The sequence below is a fragment of the Sphaeramia orbicularis genome, chromosome 15, assembly GCF_902148855.1.
Source record: "Sphaeramia orbicularis chromosome 15, fSphaOr1.1, whole genome shotgun sequence".
In the NCBI taxonomy this organism is placed as follows: domain Eukaryota; kingdom Metazoa; phylum Chordata; class Actinopteri; order Kurtiformes; family Apogonidae; genus Sphaeramia; species Sphaeramia orbicularis.
Genome location: NC_043971.1, coordinates 5,932,307 through 5,957,181, shown reverse-complemented (window position 1 = coordinate 5,957,181; position 24,875 = coordinate 5,932,307). Strand labels below are relative to the sequence as shown.

The window sequence follows — 24,875 nt, the reverse complement described above, 5'->3', positions numbered from 1 at the left end:
AGTGTGTGTGTGCATGTGTGTGTGTGTGTGTGTGTGTGTGTGTGTGTTGTATCTTAGACAACACAATGCAGGAGTGTATCAGAGGTCTATGCCGTCTATTTCAGCGTCTGCTTTGAAATTCAACAGAACCCCGCCTTCGTTTATTCTGATAATAAAGCCGTCCACCGGCGACTGATGACAAACAGTGTCAACGCAGACTGTGTTGCACACTCTGTCATGACTGTGGTACATTTTCTCACTTCTCAACTGTTTCAGGAAGTGGGGCAGAGTCACCAAAATCAGGAAACTAAGTGTTGCTATTAATACAACTGTGCAAAGTGGGTGATCTGGTGAAAGCTAATATAGTGTCAGTTGAAGAGGAAAGACGCTTCAGTGAACTCAACAAGCCCCAAAAAGGACTTATTTGGACAAATGATGCTACTTATAAAGTGATTTTAATACATGTTTGAGACTTGACAACGATGGAAGAACACGTCCCAGCAATACCATCAGGTGAAGTAAAGCTGTTTATGCATTTTCAGTCAGTTTCAGAGGGCTAAGAGGCATCAAGAATGCCATAAAATCCTACTTTAGGGTCAGATTTTAAAGAAGACAAACTAATCTTTTAGAATATTTGGCTATAAGAAGCTGAAAAAGGACATATTTGGACAAATGATGCTACTTATAAAGTGATTTTAACACATATTTGGGTCTTGACAGTGATGTAAGAGCACATCCCAGCTATAAAATCAGATGAAGTACAGTTGTTTATTCATTTGAAGTCAGTTTAAGGGGGAAATATGCATAAAAAAGATTTTAAAAATACCACTTTAGGGTCAAATTTTAAAGAATAAAAAGAATCTTTTAGAATATTTGTCTTTAAGAAGCCAAAAAAGGACATATTTGGTCAAATGATGCTACTTGTAAAGTGATGCTAATGCATATTTGAGACTTGACAATGATGTAAGAGCACGTCCCAGCTATAAATTCAGATGAAGTAAAGTTGTTTATAAATTTTAAGTCAGTTGAAGGGGAAAGATGCATCAAAAAGACAAGAAAATTCAACTTTGGAGTCAAATTTTAATGAATAAAAATTAATCATTTAGAGTATTTGTCTTTAAGAAGCTGAAAAAGTTCATATTTGAACAAATGGTGCTACTTATAAAGTGATTTTAACATTTTTGAGGCTTGACAGTGATGTAAGAGCACATCCCAGCTGTAAAATCAGATATAGTACAGTTTTTTGTTCATTTTCAGTCTGTTTAAAGGGGAAATATGCATCAAAAAGACAAGAAAATCCCACTTTAGGGTCAAATTTTAATGAATAAAATGAACATTTTGGAATATTTTTCTTTAAGAAGCTGAAAAAGGACATATTTGTCCAAATGATGCTACTTTTAAAGTGATTTTAACACATATTTGAGACTTTATATCAATGGAAGTGTTCCAGCTATAAAATCAGATGAAGTAAAGTTGTTTTTGTTTTTTTAGTTTTTGTTTTTTGCAGTTTCAGGGGGTGAAAATGGACCAAAAGGGAAGAATATTTTACTTTAGAGTAAAATTTTAAAAAACAAAAATGAATCTTTTTAGAATATTTGTTTTTAAGAAGCTGAAAAGAACTTATTTGCACAAATGATGCTACTTGTAAAGTGATTTTAATGCATATTTGAGACTTGACAACAATGGAACAACACTATTTGTGCATTTTCAGTCAGTTTCAGAGGGTAAAGATGCATCAAAAAGACAAGAAAATCCTACTTTAGGGTCAGATTTTAAAGAATAAACGTGAATCTTCTTAGAATATTTGTCCTGAAGAAGCTGAAAAAGGACATATTTGAACAAATTATGCTACTTGTAAAGTGATTTTAACGCGTCTTTGAGACTTTGCAATGATGTAAGAACACATCCTAGTGATGAAATCAGGTGAATTAAAGTTGTTTTTGCATTTTAAGTCAGTTGAAGGGGGAAAGATGCATCAAAAAGACAAGAAAATTCTACTTTCAGGTCAAATTTTAATGAATAAAAATTAATAGTTTAGAATATTTGTCTTTAAAGAAACTGAAAAAGGACGTATTTGGACAAATGATGCTACTTATAAAATTATTTTAACATATCTTTGAGACTTGACAATGATGTAAGAGCACGTCCCAGGTATAAAATCAGATGTAGTAAAGCTGTTTATGCATTTGAAGTCGATTTAAGGGGGACAGATACATCAAAAAGACAAGAAAAAGCAATTTTAGGGTCAAATTTTAATGAATAAACATTAATAGTTTAGAATATTTGTCTTTAAGAAGCTGAAAAAGGACATATTTGGACAAGTGATGCTACATGTAAAGTGATTTTAACGCATATTTGAAACTTTACCACAATAGCAGAACATGTTCCAGCTATAAAATCAGATGAAGTAAAACTGTTTATGCATTTTAAGTTAGTTTCAGAGGGTAAAGATGCACCAAAAAGACAAGAAAATTCTAATTGAGGGTCAAATTTTAATGGATAAAAATTAATCGTGTCTTTAAGAAGCTGAAAAAGGACATATGTGGACAGATGATGCTACTTATAAAGTTACTTTAACACATATTTGAGACTTGGCTGATAGAAAAACATGTCCCAGCTATAAAATCAGATGAAGTACAGTTGTTGATGCATTTTCAGTCAGTTTAAAAGGGAAAGATGCATCAAAAAAGACAAAAGAATCCTACTTTAGGGTCAGATTTGAAAGAATAAACATGAATATTTTACAATATTTGTCTTTAACCCTTTTATGCATAGTGGTCACTACAGTGGACAGTTCTTCTACAGCTGTTCTATTGTATATTCATGGATTTTGTTGTTTTACTTCCATATCAACCAACACAGTGGACACTTATGCAACACCCCATACATTACAATTCATACCATTACTGTTCCTGTTCTTGATAAACCTGATCTGCAGTAACATATTTGAGTCTAAATCAATTGCTAATTGTTATTAGACTGTCATTTAAATTTCTTTTAAAACAAAAAGTTGTTTTTTTTGTTGCATATTATCTGAGTGAGTAATAGCTAGTATTATAGTATGTTAAAATGTGAGGAAACATCAGATTCACAGCATTAAAAATTATTTGATTTCATAGTTTTCACACAGTATGTCAGTAAATACATGTTTCTTTGCTTCAAAAATTAAATGTATGGTGTCCAGCTGAGGGGACATTTTTGTAACTCCAGGAAAAATAGTTTCATAAAGAAATGTCAATCACATTGTTTTTTTCATGCCTAAAGAGGAAGAAAAACATTCAGGAAAAAAAATCTTTATTTCGGTAATCATAATTCATGCATGAAAGGGTTAAGAAGCTGAAAAAGGACGTATTTGGACAAATGATGCTACTTGTAAAGTGATTTTAACACATATTTGAGACTTGACAATGATATAAGAACACGTTCCAGCTATAAAATCAGATGTAACATAGTTGTTTATGTATTTTCAGTTAGTTTAAAAGGGAAAGATGCATCAAAAAGACCAAAAAAAAACCCACTTTAGGGTCAAATTTTAATGAATAAAATGAATAAAATCCGATGAAGTACAGTTGTTTATGCATTTTAAGTCAGTTTCAGAGGTTGAGGTTTCATTAAAAAGCCAAGAAAAGTCTACTTTGGGGTCAGATTATAAGAAATAAACATGCATGTTTTCCGAATATTCGTCTTGGTTTTTTATTTATTCTGTCCAAGTCAGCTCTCATACATAAATGTTACTGTAAAAAGAGGAACTGTCCGTCTTGGCTTCCTGTGTGGTTTAATAATTCATGTCACATTGTAAATAATTTCAGTCTAACATATCTAATGGGTCCATTAAGACACACACACACACACACACACGGCGGGTTTTTGTGTGATGAAGGTGAGCGTAGGCGCTGCTTTTCTTTCCCAGTTACCGTGTACAGAGGTGAACTTGACCTGATTAAACACTGTAATGAGTCAAACTAAATTACTCTGACCAGTGTTGACACAGTGGTGTGTTTGCACAGTTCCTTGTTGGCTCCGCGCTGAAATATCAAACAGATCGGACATTCATTCTCCCACCACAGTCACCTTGACATTCCACAGCTGGGATGTTGTGGAGCATTTCCACGGCAAACACGACCTGCTGCAACACCGACACCACGCATAATATCAGCAGTGTCGAGTCATTAGTGCGATGTTTGAGCCCATTACAGGTTTTTAATTTTACATGCCCACTGACGTCTGTAATCGCTTCTTTTATTTTAATTACAGTACAGAAATTCCAGGTTATTAGGTTGTAAACAAAATACTGTCTTCTGGGTTAAGTTTAGCAAATTAAATCCTATACAAAAACTCCCTGAAACACAAGTTAAATGTAAAGAAGTGAAGCTAAATGGTATGAAAAAATACATCTTGTGCATCCTCTCAACCCAGGGCTGTCAAACTCATTTTAGTTCAGTTCCACATTCAGCTACATTTGATCTGCAGTGGGCCGAACCAGTAAAATAATATCATAATAATATGTAATAATGTCAACTCCAAACTTTTCTCTATGTTTTAGAGTGAAAAAAGTAAATTTACAATATGAAAAAGTTTATATCTACACACTATCCTTTCAAAAGATGTGAAAAACATGAACAAACGGAAAAAATAAGTGTAATTTTAACAATATTATGCTCCTGTTTATCCTTTACACATGTACACAGTGGATCTACAAATACACAAAACATTTAGTAACAGACAGAATACTGGTACAATTACACTTACTTCTGTTAAGAAATTTCAGGTTGTTCATATTGTTTCAGGTTATTCCCTTTTTGTTTTGTTTTTGCGAAATTATACTTTGTTTTAGTGTAAATACATGAAAATATTTACATTTACAAAGAAAAACATTTGGAGTTGTCATGATTTATATGTTATTACGATAGTATTTTAGTGGTCTGACCCATTTGAGATTGAATTGGTCTGAATGTGGAACCTGAACCAAAAGGATCGTTAATTTCTTGGTGTAATTTTTGCATTTCTCAAATTCATCCCAGGGGCCGGACTGGACCCTTTGGCGGGCCAGATTTGGCCCCCGGGCCGCATGTTTGACACCTGTGTCTTAACCCATAAAGACCCAGTGCTACTTTTGTGGGAATTTTTCTTTCTATTTAACTTTTTCTTAACTGATTTATCACCATTTATTATAAATTTATCTTCAGAATTTTGCATATTTTCAGTGTAAATCAGGTATTTTCCTATATTGAATTCCCTGATCATGTAGATGTTTATAAAAGCTCAGATTAAAGTTGAGTCAAAATCAGACAAAACTGAAGAAAAATAGACTTTTTCAGTGAAATATATAATTAACTGCACATAAACCAACTGTCTCCATCCACTGTCACTGATCCATCTCCTTGAGTTTTACTGGTGAATCAGTGTTGTAAAACACAGGTGTCAAACATGCGGCCCGGGGGCCAAATCCGGCCCGCCAAAGGGTCCAGTCCGGCCCCTGGGATGAATTTGAGAAATGCAAAAATTCAAGGATGTTCAAATAATTTTAGGTCAATTCAATCTAAAGTGGATCAGACCAGTAACATACTAACATAATTACCTATAAATTATGAAAACTGCAGATTTTTTCTCTTTGTTTTAGTGAAAAAAAAGTTACATTACACAAGACTATTTACATTTGCAGACTAGTCTTTTATTAAAAAAAAAAAGTGAATATCTGAAATGTCTTAAGAGAAGTATGTGGAATTTTAATAATTTTCTCCCTGTTATTTAATGTTTTGTGTATTTATAGATCCATTGTGATCTCTAACTTGTGATTCACATGTATAAATGATAAACTAAGGCGTAATATTGTTAACATTGCACTTATTTTACTTAAGAATTTTCAGGTTGCTCATATGTATTCATGTTATGTTCGAGTACAGTTCTTAGATGTAAACATTTTCATTATGGAATTTAAATTTTTTCACTCAAAAGTTATTATTTTCCTATTATTTATATTATTTTACTGGCCCGGCCCATTTTATATCATAACAGGCTGTATGTGGCCCCCGAACTAAAATGAGTTTGACACCCCTGTTGTAGAAGATGAAAGTGTTTCCACGGTAACCACGGAGCCTCTGAACGTCCAAATGGGTCATATCTGATGACCATGTAAAGATGACAAACTGTATTTTACACTGATTATTTACATGGATTGATAGGATTATTAGTGGATCAACAGGTATTAAACTTTTTGGATCAGTAAATGAATTTAGTTGCCAGTAACTGTTTGGGTCTTTATGGGTGAAACATGAAAACGATAAAAATAAACTATATATATGTGTAATCTTTCACGCAAAATACAACCTAAAGTCTGTCACAATGTGAGATTAAAACAACAGACAATAATTTTTTTTTTTTTTTAAATAATTACAACTGATTAAATAAAACAGTTTATAGCATATACATCAGATTATTAATGATTAAAACTAAAGCAATAAATAATAAACAGTGATAAACACAACCATACACTTATAAGACAATACATTTTTATTTATCCATACATTTCTGGAGATTAAATGTCTGTATTTTTCCATAAAAATCCATAATAACACCCCTTCAAAATGAGACTATGGTATTATGTTTGTGGAATGTTAATTGTCTCTTGATTATTTTAACTACAGATGTCATTTCTATGTCACTTAAAGTTTTTTTTCTAGTGTTATAACAGCTAAAACGCAGCCCCTCGGTGTCTTTACATTAAACTGTAGAACCAGAAAAACTTCCACTGGTCTGAATTCCCTTCAACTCTGTAGAGGATAGACTCCATTTTAGCCCAAATAGACTGTGCTTTTACTGAAAATAAGCTTTAAGTACACATGTTTGAGCTTCTTTACATTATTGATCTAAAGGTTTTATTGATTAACTTTAAAGCTCCTCATGGCCTGGCTCCAGATTGTATCTCAGACCTTTGAACTCCTTATCGACCGCTGTGTAGTCTGGGATCTGTGGGCTTTAGTGTCCACTCTACCCCTGAAGAAAAACTGACTGTTTCAGCAAAATACCGTATGTCCTTAAACTTCAGGTATCTGGGTAAGCATACAGTTGCAGAAAAATTATTAGACCATCAAAAGTCATCAAAAACAATGGTTATGCAATCATGACTATGGTTTTAAATGTTCTACCTCTAAATTTCTAAAATATTTTTCCTGCTCTGACTGTAAATAATAGTTTTCTACCACAACTAACCGTCTACTTTTGTCAAATTTCACTGAGGAAGAAAAATCTCCCTTTAAACTTTAAGGAAATATTGATGTTAATAAACTATACAGTCGTGGAAAAAATTATTAGACCATCAAAAGTCATCAAAAACAATGGTTATGCAATCAAGTACTAACTCATGTGTGTGTCATGTGACTAAAACAGGCAGAAAAGAAAACATGGAATGAATAGAAGCACTGGTTTTGTCAGTACAATGCGATAGATATTGATGGAAAAACTGAAGGGATTTTGGTTATTATTAAAAAAATAAATAAATAAATAAAATAAAATGGCTGGATATCAGCTCTTAAATTCAAGTTCTATGAGCTATTTTTGTTGTTATCATTATATTTGTCCAAACAAATGTACCTCAGTACAACAATATTGATAAAAAACACAAAAACTTCAGAAAATAAGAATAGAGCGAATATATAATTACAAAAATTAAAAACAAGATAAAAAAATAGAATATAAAACTTCACAAAAAGTAAAATAAAATAGAACTAAAGTAGAATAAAAATGAAAATACACATTAAATACAAAGACACAATATTAATAGAATTAACAGTGTGTATATCTATGAAGTCAAGTCTATTAGAAATAGTTCAATTCAGTTCAGTTTTGTTTGTAGAGCCCTATATCACAACACCAGTGAATTTATGATTAATATTGCATACCTAATTTTCACTAAAAAATGCTAAATACAGAGGATAATGTTATAATAAATGCTTATAAATGCTTCAGAAAGGTTAAAGGTCATGTACAGACTTTCTGCGTGATCATAAAAAAGTCTCATTTTTATATATATTTCTGATCGTAGTCTGCAGTTTAAAATGAGATTATCAGCACCAAAACAGGTGATTTCCAAATGCTGTTTCCACCGTCCCTGGTCAGGTCGGACAAGACTGGACTGATTTATGGCAGATTAACGTCACTATGACAACAGCACACCGACCGGCAGAGTTTAGTAGTGAAAAGTAAACTGAACGAGTGAGGAGTCAGATCTGTCCTTCGAACTAAACAATAGGATTTGTTGGATTTATTTAGCTGTAATGGTGGACACCGGAACTGGAGCTGGACTGGTGGAAAGAAAAAAGAAACAGAAAACTAAAGGATAGAGTGATAGAGCACAGACTAAAACAGAGGGAAACCTGTGCATTGAACGGATGGATAGAACTAAGGATAGAGTTAAAGGAATGAAAACAGCTGCAGTTGTCCACCTTCCTTCTCCACAGGTCTAGAATACTTCTGTTCTTTACACAGATGCACTGGAACATTGGATTGGACTCTAGTGTGTGTTGGTAGCTCAGTCCAACACGTAGTAAACACTTGTGTTAGCCACAGGGCTAGCTCTTTAGCATTAGCCACAGGGCTAGCGCTTTAGCATTAGCCACAGGGCTAGCTCTTTAGCATTAGCCGCAGGGCTAGCTCTTTAGCATTAGCCACAGGGCTAGCTCTTTAGCATTAGCCACAGGGCTAGCTCTTTAGCATTAGCCGCAGGGCTAGCTCTTTAGCATTAGCTGCAGGGCTAGCTCTTTAGCATTAGCTGCAGGGCTAGCTCTGTGACAGGGCTAATCTGTTTCATTTGCAGCATTGTTTCAGTCCAAACTAAGGGCTTTTTAAGGTCAGACTGAAATGGTTCTGTATGGAGTTGAATGTTCATGCCTGGGCCTGGATACTAAACTGTCCTTCAGGAACAGGACGGTTCTACCAGTAGAATGTTGTGCTGAATTCTACTCCCTGCTGAAAACTTCTCCCCCTTGCTAAGTCAGCCATGAAGAGGACAATACTGCAGTTATGTTTTTGGAACAGGACGATTCTACCAGTAGAATACTGTGAATGCAGAAGGCTGAAGCAGCTAGAGCTGCACTGCTAATGCAGAATGATGAAGATGAAGAATGACTGAAGACTAGGGGTGTAAGAAAATATCGGTTCTGCAATATATCGCAATATTTCCTTTCACAAAACTGTATCAATATTAAAAAGTACTGTATTGATATTTTTAGATATTTATTCAAATGCAGATATTGTGGAGGTTCATTTTTTCTTTTTTTGTGTTGGTTTTTTCTTTGTTTTCTTTATGTTTATTATTATTTAACACTCTTGTTAAATAACGGTAGTTCCTTTGTTGGGATTGCACAAAACTACTGTTCTGATGTTAGTTCTGAACTAATAGAATATGAACATTTGAACAGGATCTTAAACTGTAATGTCTGTAAAATATAATTTAAATTTGAACACAGGAACATTTTGTGATATAGCATCAGATCCTGTTGGGATCAAATAAAAATGTGTTTAGTATTTGTGCAGATTTCTGGTGTAATTCCATTCTTCAAGGAAATAATCATTTAAAAAAAAAAAGAAACAAAAATTGCCTTTTTAACAATATCATGATGTGTCATGATATATTGTATCGTAATCCTAGTATCGCGATTTGTATCGTATCGCCAGATTCTTGCCGATACACAGCCCTACTGAAGTCATTTATGAAAATGCTTGAATACTTTGTGTTAAAGCTAGTGCAAATGTATCTTATTGGGACACGTCTTAAACACTGGTCTGTGAGGAACACTTAGGAGCTCTGGAGTAAAACAGACATAGAAGCAGGAGTCAGACTTTCAAAGTTTGGTTTCACTTTTGTTTTCACCACAGTTACTAAACTACGCTACAAACAGACTTAATGAAGTTTACTGTTGTCTCGTTTCAAACGTCACTTTGCACCTGCACGTTACTGTCTGGAAAAAAGAAATGCAGAGTTGGAAAGAGGATCCACTCCTCAATCATTAGCTTCAAATGCAGCCTTGGCCACAGTTATGCCCTTATGACATTAGGCCCTGGTGCTCATGGGAAGCAGTCTTTGTCCCTTAAAAACACCACTGATTCCAGCTGAAGTTGTCGCTGTAATCCTCTTTAAACCAATTCTCTGTTCAGCACCTTTAAATAGAGAGAAAGTTAATTTGGGAGCTGACACAAAAGTAGCTCTGGGTCTTAATGGGTTTAAATATTTGCAGTTTTTGTTAACGTACTCATCTTATTTTAATGTTTTGTGTTTTTCAGACGGCACCAAGCCTCCTGAGTCCTACGACCTCTTGATCCTCCACACGGCCGAGGCTCAGGAATGGGCGTCGTACCTGCAGCAGATCCTAAAGTCCTCCAGAACCTTCCACCACAGGTCCATTCTGCTGTACGCCGTGGGCCCGGCCGATCAGCTCCACGGGTACAACTTTGACTGTTTCCAGAGCTCCAAGTGCATCGTCCTGCTGCTGGCCGGCGTCTTCCTGGACATGCTCTGTGAGCCGGAGCTGCAGGAGGCGCTGCACAGACTCCTTTATCCCCCCTACAGGGTGGTGGCGCTGCTGTGCGGCGTGACGGAGGACGCCATCCTGACCGAGAGCTTCGAAGACTGGCCATACTGGAGGAAACTGTACTCAGAGGACGAACCGGCCGTCTACATCTCCACCATCCTGGAGTGTGTCAATGAGAGTGGGTTTACACTTTCATCTGCTACTGTTTCTGTTTAATTCACACCTTTAGTTTCATTCTTATTTTTCTGAGGCTTTTCCTGTCAGATAAAATACTTCAGTTTCTACATAGAATAGAATAGAATAGAATAGAATAGAATAGAATAGAATAGAATAGAATAGAATAGAATAGAATAGAATAGACTTTATTTGCCATTTGCACAGATACATTGCAGTATTTTTTAATTTCAGTTCATTTATTTCGTTCATGGTTGTGTATTTCATCAGTAACATTCAATAATCATCAAGTAAACAAACATGTACACACTCATGCTCAAAAAGTAGCAGGATGAAGAAAATCTTATATTTCCTGCCCCCTTCTAAATAATAATAGCCTTAATGGTTACATACACAACTGGCTCTAAAATCATACTGTATAAAGTCAGACAAACCAAACTAAATACATCCAAAGACAATACAAAATGAATACAAAACCAAGTGCAAAACTACATGTCCAGAAAGTACAAAACATAGGTAAACAACATATGGGTACATTGGAATTCTTGTGCGTTTCCCTGAGTCATCCAAAGAAATCCAAAGAAAAAAGAGAAGAACAAAAACAGAAACAAAACATAAACAAAGCTGAAACACATAAAAACAGTTGTTTCACAGACAAACACAAACACACACTTGTAAAATAGAGTACTGATCAGAAAAAAGTAAGAATAATAAGAGTAAAAGAGACAGACGGACGGACGGTCGGACGGACCGACCGACGGATGGACGGACGGACGGACCGACCGACCGATTGATCTACATAGAATACAAGAGCAAACACACTATACATAATAAATTAAAAGTACAAAAAACAGAAATGGTAGAAAAATAGTAATGTTTGAAGAATGAGTCTGAAGAAGCAAAAACACTCAATTAAAGGGTTAATTCATCTAAATCCAAGAAGCTAAGCGTTCTCTTTTAGTAATATTATACTACTAGGCCTATTTAGCACCATCCACTAGAATAGAGAATAGTGGGGAAAAAAAACTATATGGTTGTTTGGCTAAATTGTGTTTTAATAAACACAATTGTGATTATTAAGATAGATAGATAGATAGATAGATAGATAGATAGATAGATAGATAGATAGATAGATAGATAGATAGATAGATAGATAGATAGATAGATAGATAGATAGATAGATAGATAGACGGACAGACTTTATTGATCCCAAACTTGGAAACTGTAGTGTAGCAGCAGCATGACAAACATCAAAATAGAATATAAGATCTACAGAATACAAGAGCAAACACACTATACATAATAAATTAAAAGTATAAAAAACAGAAATGGTAGAAAAACAGTAAGGTCTGAAGAATGAGTCTGAAGAAGCAAAAACACTCAATTAAAGGGTTAATTCATCTAAATCCCAGAAGCCAAATGTTCTTTTTAGTAATATTATACTATTAGGCCTATTTAGCACCATCCACTAGAATAGAGAATAGTGGGGAAAAAAAACTATATGGTTGTTTGGCTAAATTGTGTTTTAATAAAGCCAGTGTTTCTTTTTTTGTAACTTTCTCTTTATTGAAAAGCACAGATTATCACATGACCCTCAATTACAGTCTGACAAAAAAGAGCAAAAAAATTATAGTCAGTAACATAATGCATTTGTTGTAGCACAAGACTGTATATGGAATAGGTGGGTTAACATAATAACCATAATACTGTAAAGAAAATGCCAATGAAATACATTAGGCTTACAAATAAACACATGAAAAAAATAAACCTGCAGTTTCTAAGACGTAAGGATTGGACTCACAACAGATCATGGAGCTGTCTCTGTTTGGAAACTTGTCAACCCAGTAAAACAGGAAAATAGTGTTTTCTGTAAGATTTTCTCAGAATCACTGTATATTATTATGAAACCCAACATGCTTCTGGACCTCAGTGAGACATGGGTTTGGCCTCATATTTAATGTTTGAAATGACCAAAAATAGTCACTTGCCCGATATAGGGTTAAACAAGTAAAAATTTTGCAGATCAGAGCAGTATCTTTGCAAAATAATAGATAAAAGAAGCTGTTTTTGTGGAAAATAACCATTAACCCTTGTATGGTGTTTGGGTCTGTGGGACGCGTTTTCATTTTTTATTAAAAGAAAAATGATGAGTAATAGTTTTTTTAATGATTTTTTTTCTTCTCATATCTTGATTACATTGCATTTTATTAAAAAAAAAACTAACTAAAAACGAATAGAACTTTAATTCATAAATGTGATCTAGCAAAGGCAAAAGGCCAATATTAAACATATATGCTTTTTATGTTGCTTGTAGTTGGGATGAAGTGAACATCTGTTGTGTATTTTAACATTACATTGTTTGATTATGTTGAATTAAAAACCCACAAATACAGCTGGTCCACCACACCCACGAACACTGGCTGAGTGACAAAAACCTGAACACCACACGTGGGTTAAAATGACCAAATCTGAACACCACACATGGGTTAAAATGACCAAATCTGAACACCACACAAGGGTTAAAATGACCAAATCTGAACACCACACAAGGGTTAAAATGACCAAATCTGAACACCACACATGGGTTAAAATGACCAAATCTGAACACCACACAAGGGTTAAAATGACCAAATCTGAACACCACACAAGGGTTAAAATGACCAAATCTGAACACCACACAAGGGTTAAAATGACCAAATCTGAACACCACACATGGGTTAAAATGACCAAATCTGAACACCACACAAGGGTTAAAATGACCAAATCTGAACACCACACAAGGGTTAAAATGACCAAATCTGAACACCACACAAGGGTTAAAATGACCAAATCTGAACACCACACAAGGGTTAAAATGACCAAATCTGAACACCACACAAGGGTTAAAATGACCAAATCTGAACACCACACATGGGTTAAAATGACCAAATCTGAACACCACACAAGGGTTAAAATGACCAAATCTCTGCAAAAGAATGACACATACAGACAAATACAGTGCGTCTTTAATAACGTGTCACTGTCAGTGAGTACTTGCAGAGGTTGTTGTCCTTTCATGTACTTTAGTATCAGTTTAATGTGTTCAGATGATGACTTTAATTAATTTTTTGTGTCTCAAGTTGTAAAATTAAGTGAACATGTGTTTTTAATGAATCACACTCTTCTTTAGTAATGCTAAGTGAAAGTTATAATGGCAGCATCTTTGTAAAATAAAGCCAGGGAGAAGGTGTTTTTGTGTAGAATAGAATAGAATAGAATAGAATAGAATTTTATTGTCATCGTAATGAATACAAGGAAATTTAAAAGTGCCATCCAATCTGTACATCATATATAAAATCTACTATAAACATACAAATAAAAGCAGCTAAAATAAATAGATTTTAAAAAATTACCATTAAAATGATTAAATCTCTGCAAATGAACAACACATACAGACAAATACAGTGACTCTTTAATAACGTGTCACTGTCAGTGAGTAGTTGCAGAAGTTGTTGTCCTTCTATGTACTTTAGTGTCGGTTAAATGTGTTCAGATTATGACTTTAATTAATTTTTTGTGTCTCAAGTTGTAAAATTAAGTGAGCATGTGTTTTTAATGAATCACACTCTTCTTTAGTAATGCTAAGTGAAGGTCATAATGGCAGCATCTTTGTAAAATAAAGCCAGGGAGAAGGTGTTTTTGTGTAGAATAGAATAGAATAGAATAGAATTTATTAATTGTCATTGTAACAAGTACAACAAATTTAAAAGTGCCATCCAATCTGTAGATCATATATAAAATCTACTGTAAACATACAAATAAAAGCAGCTAAAATAAATACATTAAAAAATGATAACTAAAATGACCAAATCTCTGCAAAAGAACGACACATAAATACAAATACAGTGTGTCTTTAGTAACATGTGTCACTGTCAGTGAGTACTTGCGGAGGTTGTTGTCCTTCCATGCACTTTAGTATCGGTTTAATGTATTCAAATGATGGAAGTTGTGCCTTTAAAACCCGTTCCCACGCTGTCACTGGTATATAATGCTATAAAAGGACACAGAGGAAGTAACCTGTCCTAGATTGTGTCAGAGCTGTTGATATTTATAGAAATGAAGAGAAGTAAGAACGTAAAACCAGCACAATACAGCCTTTAAGTCTTTAGGATAAATGACTGATTTAATAAGAGGTTTTCCTTATTTTTTATTTGTTTCAAGGTACTAGAGAGGAGGCCAAACGTCAGGAATATGAGAAACTTCAGTGTCTGACGGCAGCTTCACCGACACATGAGGTGGTTTGTGAAGAACATCAGGAGAACGTCCAGAAAGAGAACGTCCAGAGGGATGAAGAACCTGTGAATGAAGTGAATTCCAAAACAGACACTGACTCATCGGCTCACCCCAGCTGTCTGAGCGTTCAACCCAGCAGAGTCCGATGTGGGGTAAGAATAGAATAGAATAGAATAGAATTTTTTTTTAAATAGTACTTCAGAAAATAAGAATAGAGTGAATATAAAATTACAAAAACTAAAAATAAGATAAGAAAATTTAAAATTTTAGAAATAAATAAGAATAGAACCAAAAGTAGAACGAAAATAAAATTGACATAAAATATGAATTAACACAATATTATCAGTATTAACAATATGTATATCTATGAAAAGAGCACACATATCTATGAACAATATTAACAGTATTTCAAAGAATAAGAATAGAGCGAATATAAAATTACAAAAAATAAGATAAGAAAATAGAATATAAAGTTTTACAGAAAGTAAAATGAGAATAGAAATATAAGTTAAGTAAAAATTAAACTGACATAAAATATGAATAGACACAATAGTTACAATATTAACAGTATGTATATCTATGAAAACAGTATGTATGTGTATGTAACAGTATGTATATCTATGAACAATATTGACAGCATTAACGGTATATATATATATATATATATATGTATATATATATATATATATGTGTGTGTGTGTGTGTGTAACACTTGTGTATATATATATATATATAGATAGATATAGATATATATATATATATGAACAGTATTGACAGTGTGTACATCTATGTAAGAGTATGTAAATATATATGTAACAGTATGAATATCTATGAACTGAAGTCTATATGAAAATAGTGCATTTATGTTTGTACATTCATTCCTTCACATGTTTATTTCAAACCTACTACCACAGTTAACCACTGAACAGACGATAACTGGACAGCCCATGCACACATGGTTTGAAAAGGGGATGGAAGCAGCATTGCTTTTAAAATTATTATATGTCATTAAAGCAGCAGAATTAATCATCTTTCCTGTGTCGTTTAGGAGCAGCAGACCATTTATATCATGTTAAAGGACAGAGTGGATGTGGAGTCGGTACCAGAGGTGGAGTTTTCATCAGAACATGCAGCTGCCAAACGGATCAGAGCCACGGTGGAGAATGAATACACTCTGAGCGTCTGTGCACCCGGTGAGTCCCGACAGGAAGTCATGTGACCCTAACGCTGATGCAGTAGACTGACTAACCTCAGTCCTTCTGGTCCGTCTCAGATATGCCGGCTGGAGCGGTGTCTGTCACCCTGCACACTGAGCAGTCGTCCATGAACCTGAGGCCGCTGACGTTCTTCACCGACCTGGGAGAAGTCAGCCGACATCTGGAAAACGCAGCGGATCCGGTTAACTTCATCTGTCAGGTGGTCCATTCAGTCACAGAAACAGTCCTACTACACACTGTACTGTCAGTGTCACCTACTTACACACCTACTACTTTATTATTAATATTATTATTATTATTATTATTATTATTATTATTATTAGAATTCTAAGCATATAAATCTAACCACTTTAAGACTTTGACACTACAAAAAAAGCCTGAATTTTATAGAAACACTGAGCTCATTTACATGGCCATAACAATCAGATAACTAGGAGTAATTATATAATTCTAATAATCACATCTGATGTGTTTACATGCTCATCTGAAATGTGATAATCAAAACTCCCTGGTGTCTGTGTTTCAGTCCATTATCAGATTTCTTTCAGAGTTTGTACGTATGTGTGACGGTAGTAGTGAGTACATCACATCCGTTTTCTATCATTTTTTATTTATTTATTTTTTTAAATACACGCACAGATGTAATAGAACAAAGAAATATTTACTTTAAAAACTATTTATAGTTAACTCTGAGAAAAATAAGTAAAAATTGCATAGAATAAGATGGTATTTCATCAAAAAAGCACCAAAAATAAGTGAGTTTGACATAAATCAAGGCACCTGAAGCTAATTCTTATTTTTACCTTTTTATTGAAACAATTGCAGCTGACTGAGTGAAAATTGATCAATACAAACTTTAGTGTCATTTTATACAATTTCTTAAATTCAGGAGTTGTGTATTCTTAAAATAAGACACAGCAATCTTGTTCCTGTGCTGGAATTTCATGCAAACCAGTGTTTGAGCTTGTTTCAATTATATGATATTAGCTGAAATATGAAGAAAAAATTATTTTGTTGTGAAAAACTTCCTTTTCAAAAAATTTTTTCTTTTAAGCGGATAAAGTATTTTTACATTTTTTTTAATTTTTACTTTTTTTTTTTTGCAGTGTTAGTGGATTCATGTGTTTAATTTTGCGTTTTCAGGCCTTCAACCTGACGTCCAACTCCAGAGAATCACTGGACATCATGTTAACTGACTCTTTGAAATCCAAGATGCCTGCGACGGGGATGCAGCTGTTTGGAATCAGACAGATTGAAGAAAACAATATGGCATCATGTGAGTAAAAACACCACAGGACTGAAAAGGAAAGGAAAAAGGAACATTTGTTTCTTCAAAAGGAGCTTTAGCAGGACTGTAACACTCTTAGTTCCCTGATAGACACTGACTTAGGCCATAAATTAAAATGTTTTATTCTGTGATTTTTATTTGATGTTTTGGTTTTTGATTGGTTTTATCTTGTTCTGTTCATCTGTTCAACCCCACCACTGTCAGACTGTACAGCATTTATCTTTCATCTGTACTGTCTGACATATTGCAGTTCCACTTTTGTAAATATGCATATAGTCTGTAGAGTTTTATGACTTACTACTATTATATTATATTATATTATATTATATTATATTATATTATATTATATTATATTATATATTATATTATATATTTTTACATTGTTTCTCTTTTGTGTTATCTTTATGCTGCACATTTTTTTTCTTGCACTTTATTCTGTTGCTGCCTTGACCTGTAAATGTCCCTGTTGTGGGATCAATAAAGTCTAATCTAATCTAATCTAATCTAATCTAATCACTTTTATTTGTTTTGTTCAGACGTTTTGCAAATGACACAAATGGATTCTTTGCTTAAATGTGATTTAAATGTCAGTAAATGTGTTGTCTATTTATATAAACATCTACTGTACATGCACATATAGGAAACACATTACATATGCATGTAGTGATGGTGAAATCAAACATCTGTTATCGTTTCCACTCACATTTAACCACATCACTTCCATTTTCCTTTATTTCTTTTTTTTAAAACACGTGTTCAGATGTAAAAGAACAAAGTAAACAAAGTAAATCAGATTAACCTGTATACATGCATGGACACATCGGAGTTAGAGAGAAATCCAGGTGTTTTTAATCTCATTGTTCATAATCAGATTATACTGTTTACATGATCAATAATAATCTGATGACTCCAGAAATCATTTGTATTAGTGTGGATGTAAACAGGCTCAGTGATAACCAGTAGATTTCAGAGTGTATAGTGTCTAAATACACTCCCTCCCTCACATGTGTGTGACTGGGGTGATATTTACTGGTTTCTGTTCTTCAGGTAAGCGGAACGAGGAGCTTCCCACGCTGCTTCACTTTGCGGCCAAGTACGGTCTGAAGAAGCTGACCAGCACCCTCCTCCAGTGTCCCGGCGCTCTGCAGGCGTACAGCGTCATGAACAGGAACGGCGACTACCCCAACACGCTGGCCGAGAAGAACGGCTTCTCCGACCTCAGGCAGTTCATCGACGAATATGTCGTAAGCGCAACGAAGACGGTGGATTTATACGAACAAAATGAGGTTATTAGTCAGCGTCTGGGTTTTAGCTTACCTGTCAAACTTTACATGTAGCGTCTTTGGGATAATGTCTACAAATTTTGTTCACAGTTTTGAGAAATGTAGGTTTTTTAATTTTTTGACAATTTTTTAAAATAATGAAAATATGCCTTTACTTAGTTCATATTTTGATGCGTTAAAAAATGTAAATGGTCACAGATATCAATATAGTTCCTATTGAGCGCTGATAGAAGTCATATATGGACTTTCATTTAGGTCCATGACCTTTGACCTTGAGTGACCTTGAAGGGTCAAACACACCAGTGTCTACTGGTCTGACTCATTAAAAAAAAAAAAAAAAAAAAAAGTAGCTTCCCTGAGACAATGTCTTCAATTTTTGTTCACAGTTTTGAGAAATTTAGATTTTTTACAAAAATGTTTAGAAATTTGTTAAATATTGAAAATGTGCCTTTACTGATAATGATTCATATTTTGATGGTTTATAACATATAAATGGTTACAGATATCCACATAGTTACTATTGAGCACTGATAGAAGTCATATATGGACTTTCATTTGAGTCCATGACCTTTGACCTTGAGTGACCTTAAAGGGTCAAATTCAAGGTCACTGATGTCTAGATTTTAACAATCACCTCAGAAACTACTGGTCTGACTTTTTTTTTTTTTTTTTTTTTTTTAATTATATAGCTTCCTTGGGACAATGTCTATAAATTTTGTTACAGTTGTGACAAATTTAGATTTTTAAAATTTTTGACGAATTTTTGAAATACTGAAAATGTGCCTTTACCTATAATGGTTCATATTTTGATGGTTTATAACAAAAAATTGTTAGAGATATTAATAGAATTACTATTGATCACTGATAGGAAGTCATATATGGACTTTCATTTGGGTCTGTGACCTTTGACCTTGAGTGACCTTGAAGTGTCAAACTCACCAATATCAGGTTTTAAGAATTATTTCTGAAACTACTGGTCCGACATATTTGAAAAAAAAAATTTGTATTGCTTTCTTGAGACAATGTCTACAAATTTTGTTCACAGTTTTGAGAAATTTAGATTTTAAGAAAAATGTTTGCGAATTTTAAAAATATTTAAAATGGTCCATATTTTGATGGTTTATAACATGTAAATGGTTACAGATATCAGTATAGTTACTATTTAGCACTGATAGGAAGTCATATATGGATTTTCATTTGGGTCCATGACCTTTGACCTTGAGTGACCTTGAAGGGTCAAAGTCAAGGTCACCACCACCACAATCTTCTCTGAAACTGCTGGTCGGATTTATTTATTTTTTTAATTATGTAGCTTCCTTTGGACAATGTCTACTGAGTTTGTTCATAGTTTTCACCTATTTTGATTTTTTGACAAATTTTTTGAAATATTAAAAATGGGCCTTTCCTTCTAATGGTCCATATTTTGATGGTTTATAACATGTAAATGGTTACAGATATTAATCTAGTTCCTAATGATCACTGATAGAAGTCATATATGGACTTTGATGTCATTAGTTGAGTTCTCCTCCAGTGAAAGTACCGCCCACTTCTCCTGCATCCAGACCACAGGACTGGAACACAGAGACAGAACCTGACAACCTCACACATTCAACTGGGGATTGACTCTTGATAGAACATGACGCTGACATACAGGGACACTGATCCTATTTTTATTGTTTTGTGCAGGAGACGGCGGACATGCTCAAGTCTCACATTGAGGAGACCATCAACACGGAGGAGAACGCAGACGTGTACGAGATGATGACGGCGAATTCAGAGGACATCATGATGAAGTACTCGGGATGTTCGGAGGACATCTACGAGTCCATGCTGGGCATCGACCCTGAATGTGCAGAGGATTTATGTAAGTCTAAGATTTAATGTTTAGTCTTAAAATCTCATTTTTAATGGTCACTCCTCTCACCTGTTGCTTTTATTAAATAGGGAAAACACGGGTCGTTAACAAGAAAAATGAAAGCATTATATTCTGATTGTTTCACCGCGGTTATGTTTTAATTCACAGTAGTACTTGGATTCTCATTTAAGGAACATGGACGAATGTCTTAGTTACTCAAAAAATATATATAAAATTAATTCAAAATACTAGTGCAAATGAAAAAACTATAACATCCTTTAAATGTGAATTAAAGTAATTCATGGCTTTTCTGCAGTATTTTAGTTTTAAGCTAATTAATCAAAGTAGATCTACTTCTACTAATACCACTACTTTAATTCACCATTTATTTAGTATATTTTTAAATTTTATTTTTATCACTATTGTGCAGTGTTTTAAGTGCTTCCTATTTAAGGTGGGTTTTTTTTTTTTCTTTTTTTGTTTTTTCCTGACTTCAAATAAAGCCCCTGCACAATATGCCTGGATTGTTTGTTGCAAAAATGGCAAATAAAAAATTTGAATCTTGGTACTTGGAGAGACAAGTATAAGTGGAAATTTGAGAACCAAATGTCTAAAAACCCAAAAGTGGGTCACAGAATTATGTGGTTTGAGTGTTTGGTTAGATGTTACAAAGAAAATGTCAAAGCTGAAATGTCATTTAGAACAAATACACACATGCTTTTCTCATAACGTGTTTTAAAATAACTGGTTTGATGAGTTTTACTTAATGTAAAGAATATGTTTGATTCACAAAATGGCCAACAATGATACAAAACCTGTTAATGAGGCTTTTGTTAAAAAAATATGTTTGGGTTTTTTTTGTTTATTTATTGTTATAAAAGTCGGTCACAACTTGATGTTGAGGGGAAATGTGGGCATGAGGTGAGAGCGGCTGAAAACCAGTGTTCTATTACAGGGGTGTAAAACATCCAGCCTGTGGGCCAAAACCAACCCACCAATAAAAGGTCAAATCCAACCCAAATTACACTGAAAATATTAATAGTCACCAGTATCAAACTTATTTTAGTTCCAAACTCCCAAATGTTATCAGTATTCTTTCTCTTACTAAACGTTTTGTGTATTTGGATGCTTCTATGAAACTGGGTTTATTTTGGTATCTGGCACTTTGCCAGCTTTTTAGACCCAATAATAAAAGGTAAATGTAGACATATTTCCCCCAGGATGTACCTAATGATGACCTCAGATAAATGCAAAAAAAAATTATACTCTTGCTCTGAGCCATCCCAAAATTAATGAATTTTTAATAAAATGTTGGGGCCAAAAATAGGACCAAAATTGGGACAGTAAAACCTACTTAGGTGTCAGTGCATTTAATCTGAAAACATGTCCGTACATGGTCTTATATAGACTATAAATAAAGACACTGTTAAATTTGACAATCCTAGTGATTTTTCTAATCCAGACATGTGGGTTTTTCATGAATCTCAGTCTCATTCCAGGTTTTGTATGTAACCCATTGTGTCCACTCATGTTACACGCAGAACCTTCCCAGTTAAATGTATATAAATCGCAAATGATTTTGCAACAGTGGCCATTTTAGGGAAACACTCTGCTTCACATAATTAGTTCAATTCCCAAAATGTACCTATGAGAGAATAAAGAGATATTCAAAAAAATAGTAGCGCGTAATTTTTGTGTCCTTTTCACCGTGTTACATGCAGATTTTTGTATTAAAAATAATTAAAAATAATATAAAAATGTGTTTTATCTGAAAAATAGTTTCTCTTTTATCTCAGTAAGTATTTCTTTTTCAAATGGACCCAAAGTGCTTCCAAACTTGCTTCATAACATTAGTCTACATCTGGTTTGAATTTTTAGTCCCCATGTCTTGTTTTTAGGACCAGTTTCATAGAAGAACCCATTTGTAGATCCACTTTGATCTGTAAGTTATAATGCATACGTGTAAATGATAGACTGAGGCAGAATATTGTTAAAAATGCACTTAATTTTCTTTAGAAATTTCAGGTTTTTTCAGGTTATTCCAATTTTTTGTGAAAGAATAGTTTATAAATATGAACATTTGTGGATGTTAATTGCAGTTTTTTGCACTAAAACAAAGAGAAAAATGTGGAGTTCTCATTATTTATAGGCTATTACGCTTTTATTTTACTGGTCTGATCAAGTTAAGATCAAATTGTGCTGATGTAAAATAAGTTTAACGTCCCTGTAGAGGAAATACAACTGAACTGTGTATTCCCTCATGTCAGCTGCACGTCACTGAAGGTCTTTTTGTTGGTAACAGACCCAGAGTTCTGGATCTCAGACAGAACTGCATCCTATTTAGAGTAGTGCAGAAAGAGAGAAGAGCAGAATAAACTGGAGTCCCATCGTCCAGAGTCAGAATCACAATACTTTATTAACTGTCATAATAGAAAATCATCTTCAACATGGCTCATGCACAATCGGACACACACACAACACAACACACACACACACACACAAATGTCAAATTACACACATACACAGACAAATTACAATATAAAAACAATAAAAGACTGATTTGTGAATAACAATATAGAGGAAATACAGAGAGAATTTAAGGAAAGTAAAGATGGTGTTTTTTTTTCCAGATGAGGTAATGAACGCTGTGGATGAAAACCCAGAGGAGGCCATGCTTAGGAAGTTCTTCCAAGGTACTCATTTGAATTATTATTTATTTTTAACATTCTTTTTATTGAACATTTTCAAAATTATACAGTCCAGCGCAGTGCATACAGGTTGTATGAAATGTATAGCAGATCTAAAATACATCCATAGCAAGGTTATAATAGTTTTGGATTTTTCATTATAGTTTTGTTATTTTTAGTTTTGACTTTTTTTTCTCTAATTCAGATAGTTTTAATTCGTTTTTACAGCAGGTTTGCTAGTTTTTGTTAGTTTTCGTTATTTTCTAAATGCTTAGTTTTAGTTTAGTTTTCATTTTTTTATATCTTTTATCTTCTTCGCCGTCGTATTCAAATAAATCCCAGACAGGACTCTGCTGCTTTCTCCCAACTTAAGTCTCCATGTTTCCAGGTAGAGTGGGGACGAGAAGATGACTCTAAACGACAAGTGACGAAGCATTAAATATCATACGGTGCCACCAGCTAAAATTGCTTGAGGGTAATCGATTTCGAATCAATCCGCCATTGACAAAGACGAAAACCAATGGAATTTCATCCATAATTTTGATACATTTTAGTTAGTTTTGTAAGCACACAACACAGTTTCAGTTAGCTGTTGTTTTTTTCTTTTAATTATAGTTTTTATTTATTTCAGTTAACGAAAATGTTTTTACAACTCTAGTTTTCGTCATTTCGTTAGTTTTCGTTAACGATAATAACCTTGGTCCACAGCGATGATGTCAAAAGTCCGTATTAAATCTATTTCAGGTAGTTACGGTCTGAGTTCCCAGATATTCCAACACTTTTCCAAACTTTGCTGTAAAGATGTCCTTCTGATCGTTAATATAAAATCTTAGTCTTTCCAGTGAAATATAGTCTGATATCAAAGACTTGCACAGATGTATTGAAGGAGGTTCTTCTCCAACCTGCTTGGTCATAACAGCTTTTCAGCTCAACATAAATAAAAACTAAACAGTATACTTATGTATTCTCAGTGATTCAGGGATACATCCCAATAGACACAATAATGGATTAGGCTGTAACTGGTGCTTACCAATTGGATTATTTTAATAACAGACTAAAAAACTTCATATAATTTTCATAATGTGCGACTGTGTCGACTCCTCCAGCCAAACCTCTTCCTCCTCCCATCACCGAAGACAAAGAGCCCCCGGATAATGAAGAGGAGGAGAAATGTGAGTATCCGCCCGAGTTCGGTCAGATTGAAGAAGAGGAGGATCCGTACGCCCTGAGCTCAGAAGACATCTACGACATCGTGGACACAAGTCTGTGCAACCCGGGAATCCTGAACCGTCCACCGGCTCCTGTTCCCAGACCGGAACCAGAGGCTGCCCCGGAACCAGAACCAGAAAAGCACATGACCTACATATCCAGAGGTATCATCAGGCCCCATGGATGGATGGATGGATGGATGGATGGATGGACGGACGGACGGACGGATAGATAGATAGATAGATAGATAGATAGATAGATAGATAGATAGATAGATAGATAGATAGATAGATAGATAGATAGATAGATAGATAGATAGATAGATAGATAGATAGATAGATAGATAGATAGATAGATAGATAGATAGATAGATAGATAGATAGAA

At 34.1% G+C, this 24,875-nt stretch overlaps 1 protein-coding gene across 2 annotated transcripts in view; it reads left to right on the top strand.

Moving 5' to 3' along the window:
• Positions 1 to 256: 256 nt before the first annotated feature.
• pik3ap1 (phosphoinositide-3-kinase adaptor protein 1) overlaps positions 257 to 24,875 on the top strand; it is a 49,321-nt gene continuing 24,702 nt past the window's right edge. Inside the window, exons 1-10 of one of the 2 annotated variants that reach the window (XM_030156253.1) lie at positions 257 to 492; positions 10,258 to 10,683; positions 14,880 to 15,103; positions 16,000 to 16,144; positions 16,225 to 16,367; positions 17,312 to 17,444; positions 18,504 to 18,742; positions 20,426 to 20,603; positions 23,225 to 23,287; positions 24,388 to 24,654. In XM_030156253.1, coding sequence (XP_030012113.1) covers positions 462 to 492; positions 10,258 to 10,683; positions 14,880 to 15,103; positions 16,000 to 16,144; positions 16,225 to 16,367; positions 17,312 to 17,444; positions 18,504 to 18,742; positions 20,426 to 20,603; positions 23,225 to 23,287; positions 24,388 to 24,654 — 1,849 coding nt within the window. In that variant the 5' untranslated portion in view covers positions 257 to 461. The remainder of the gene's footprint in view (positions 493 to 10,257; positions 10,684 to 14,879; positions 15,104 to 15,999; positions 16,145 to 16,224; positions 16,368 to 17,311; positions 17,445 to 18,503; positions 18,743 to 20,425; positions 20,604 to 23,224; positions 23,288 to 24,387; positions 24,655 to 24,875) is intronic. The other variant, XM_030156255.1, reaches the window with a different exon arrangement.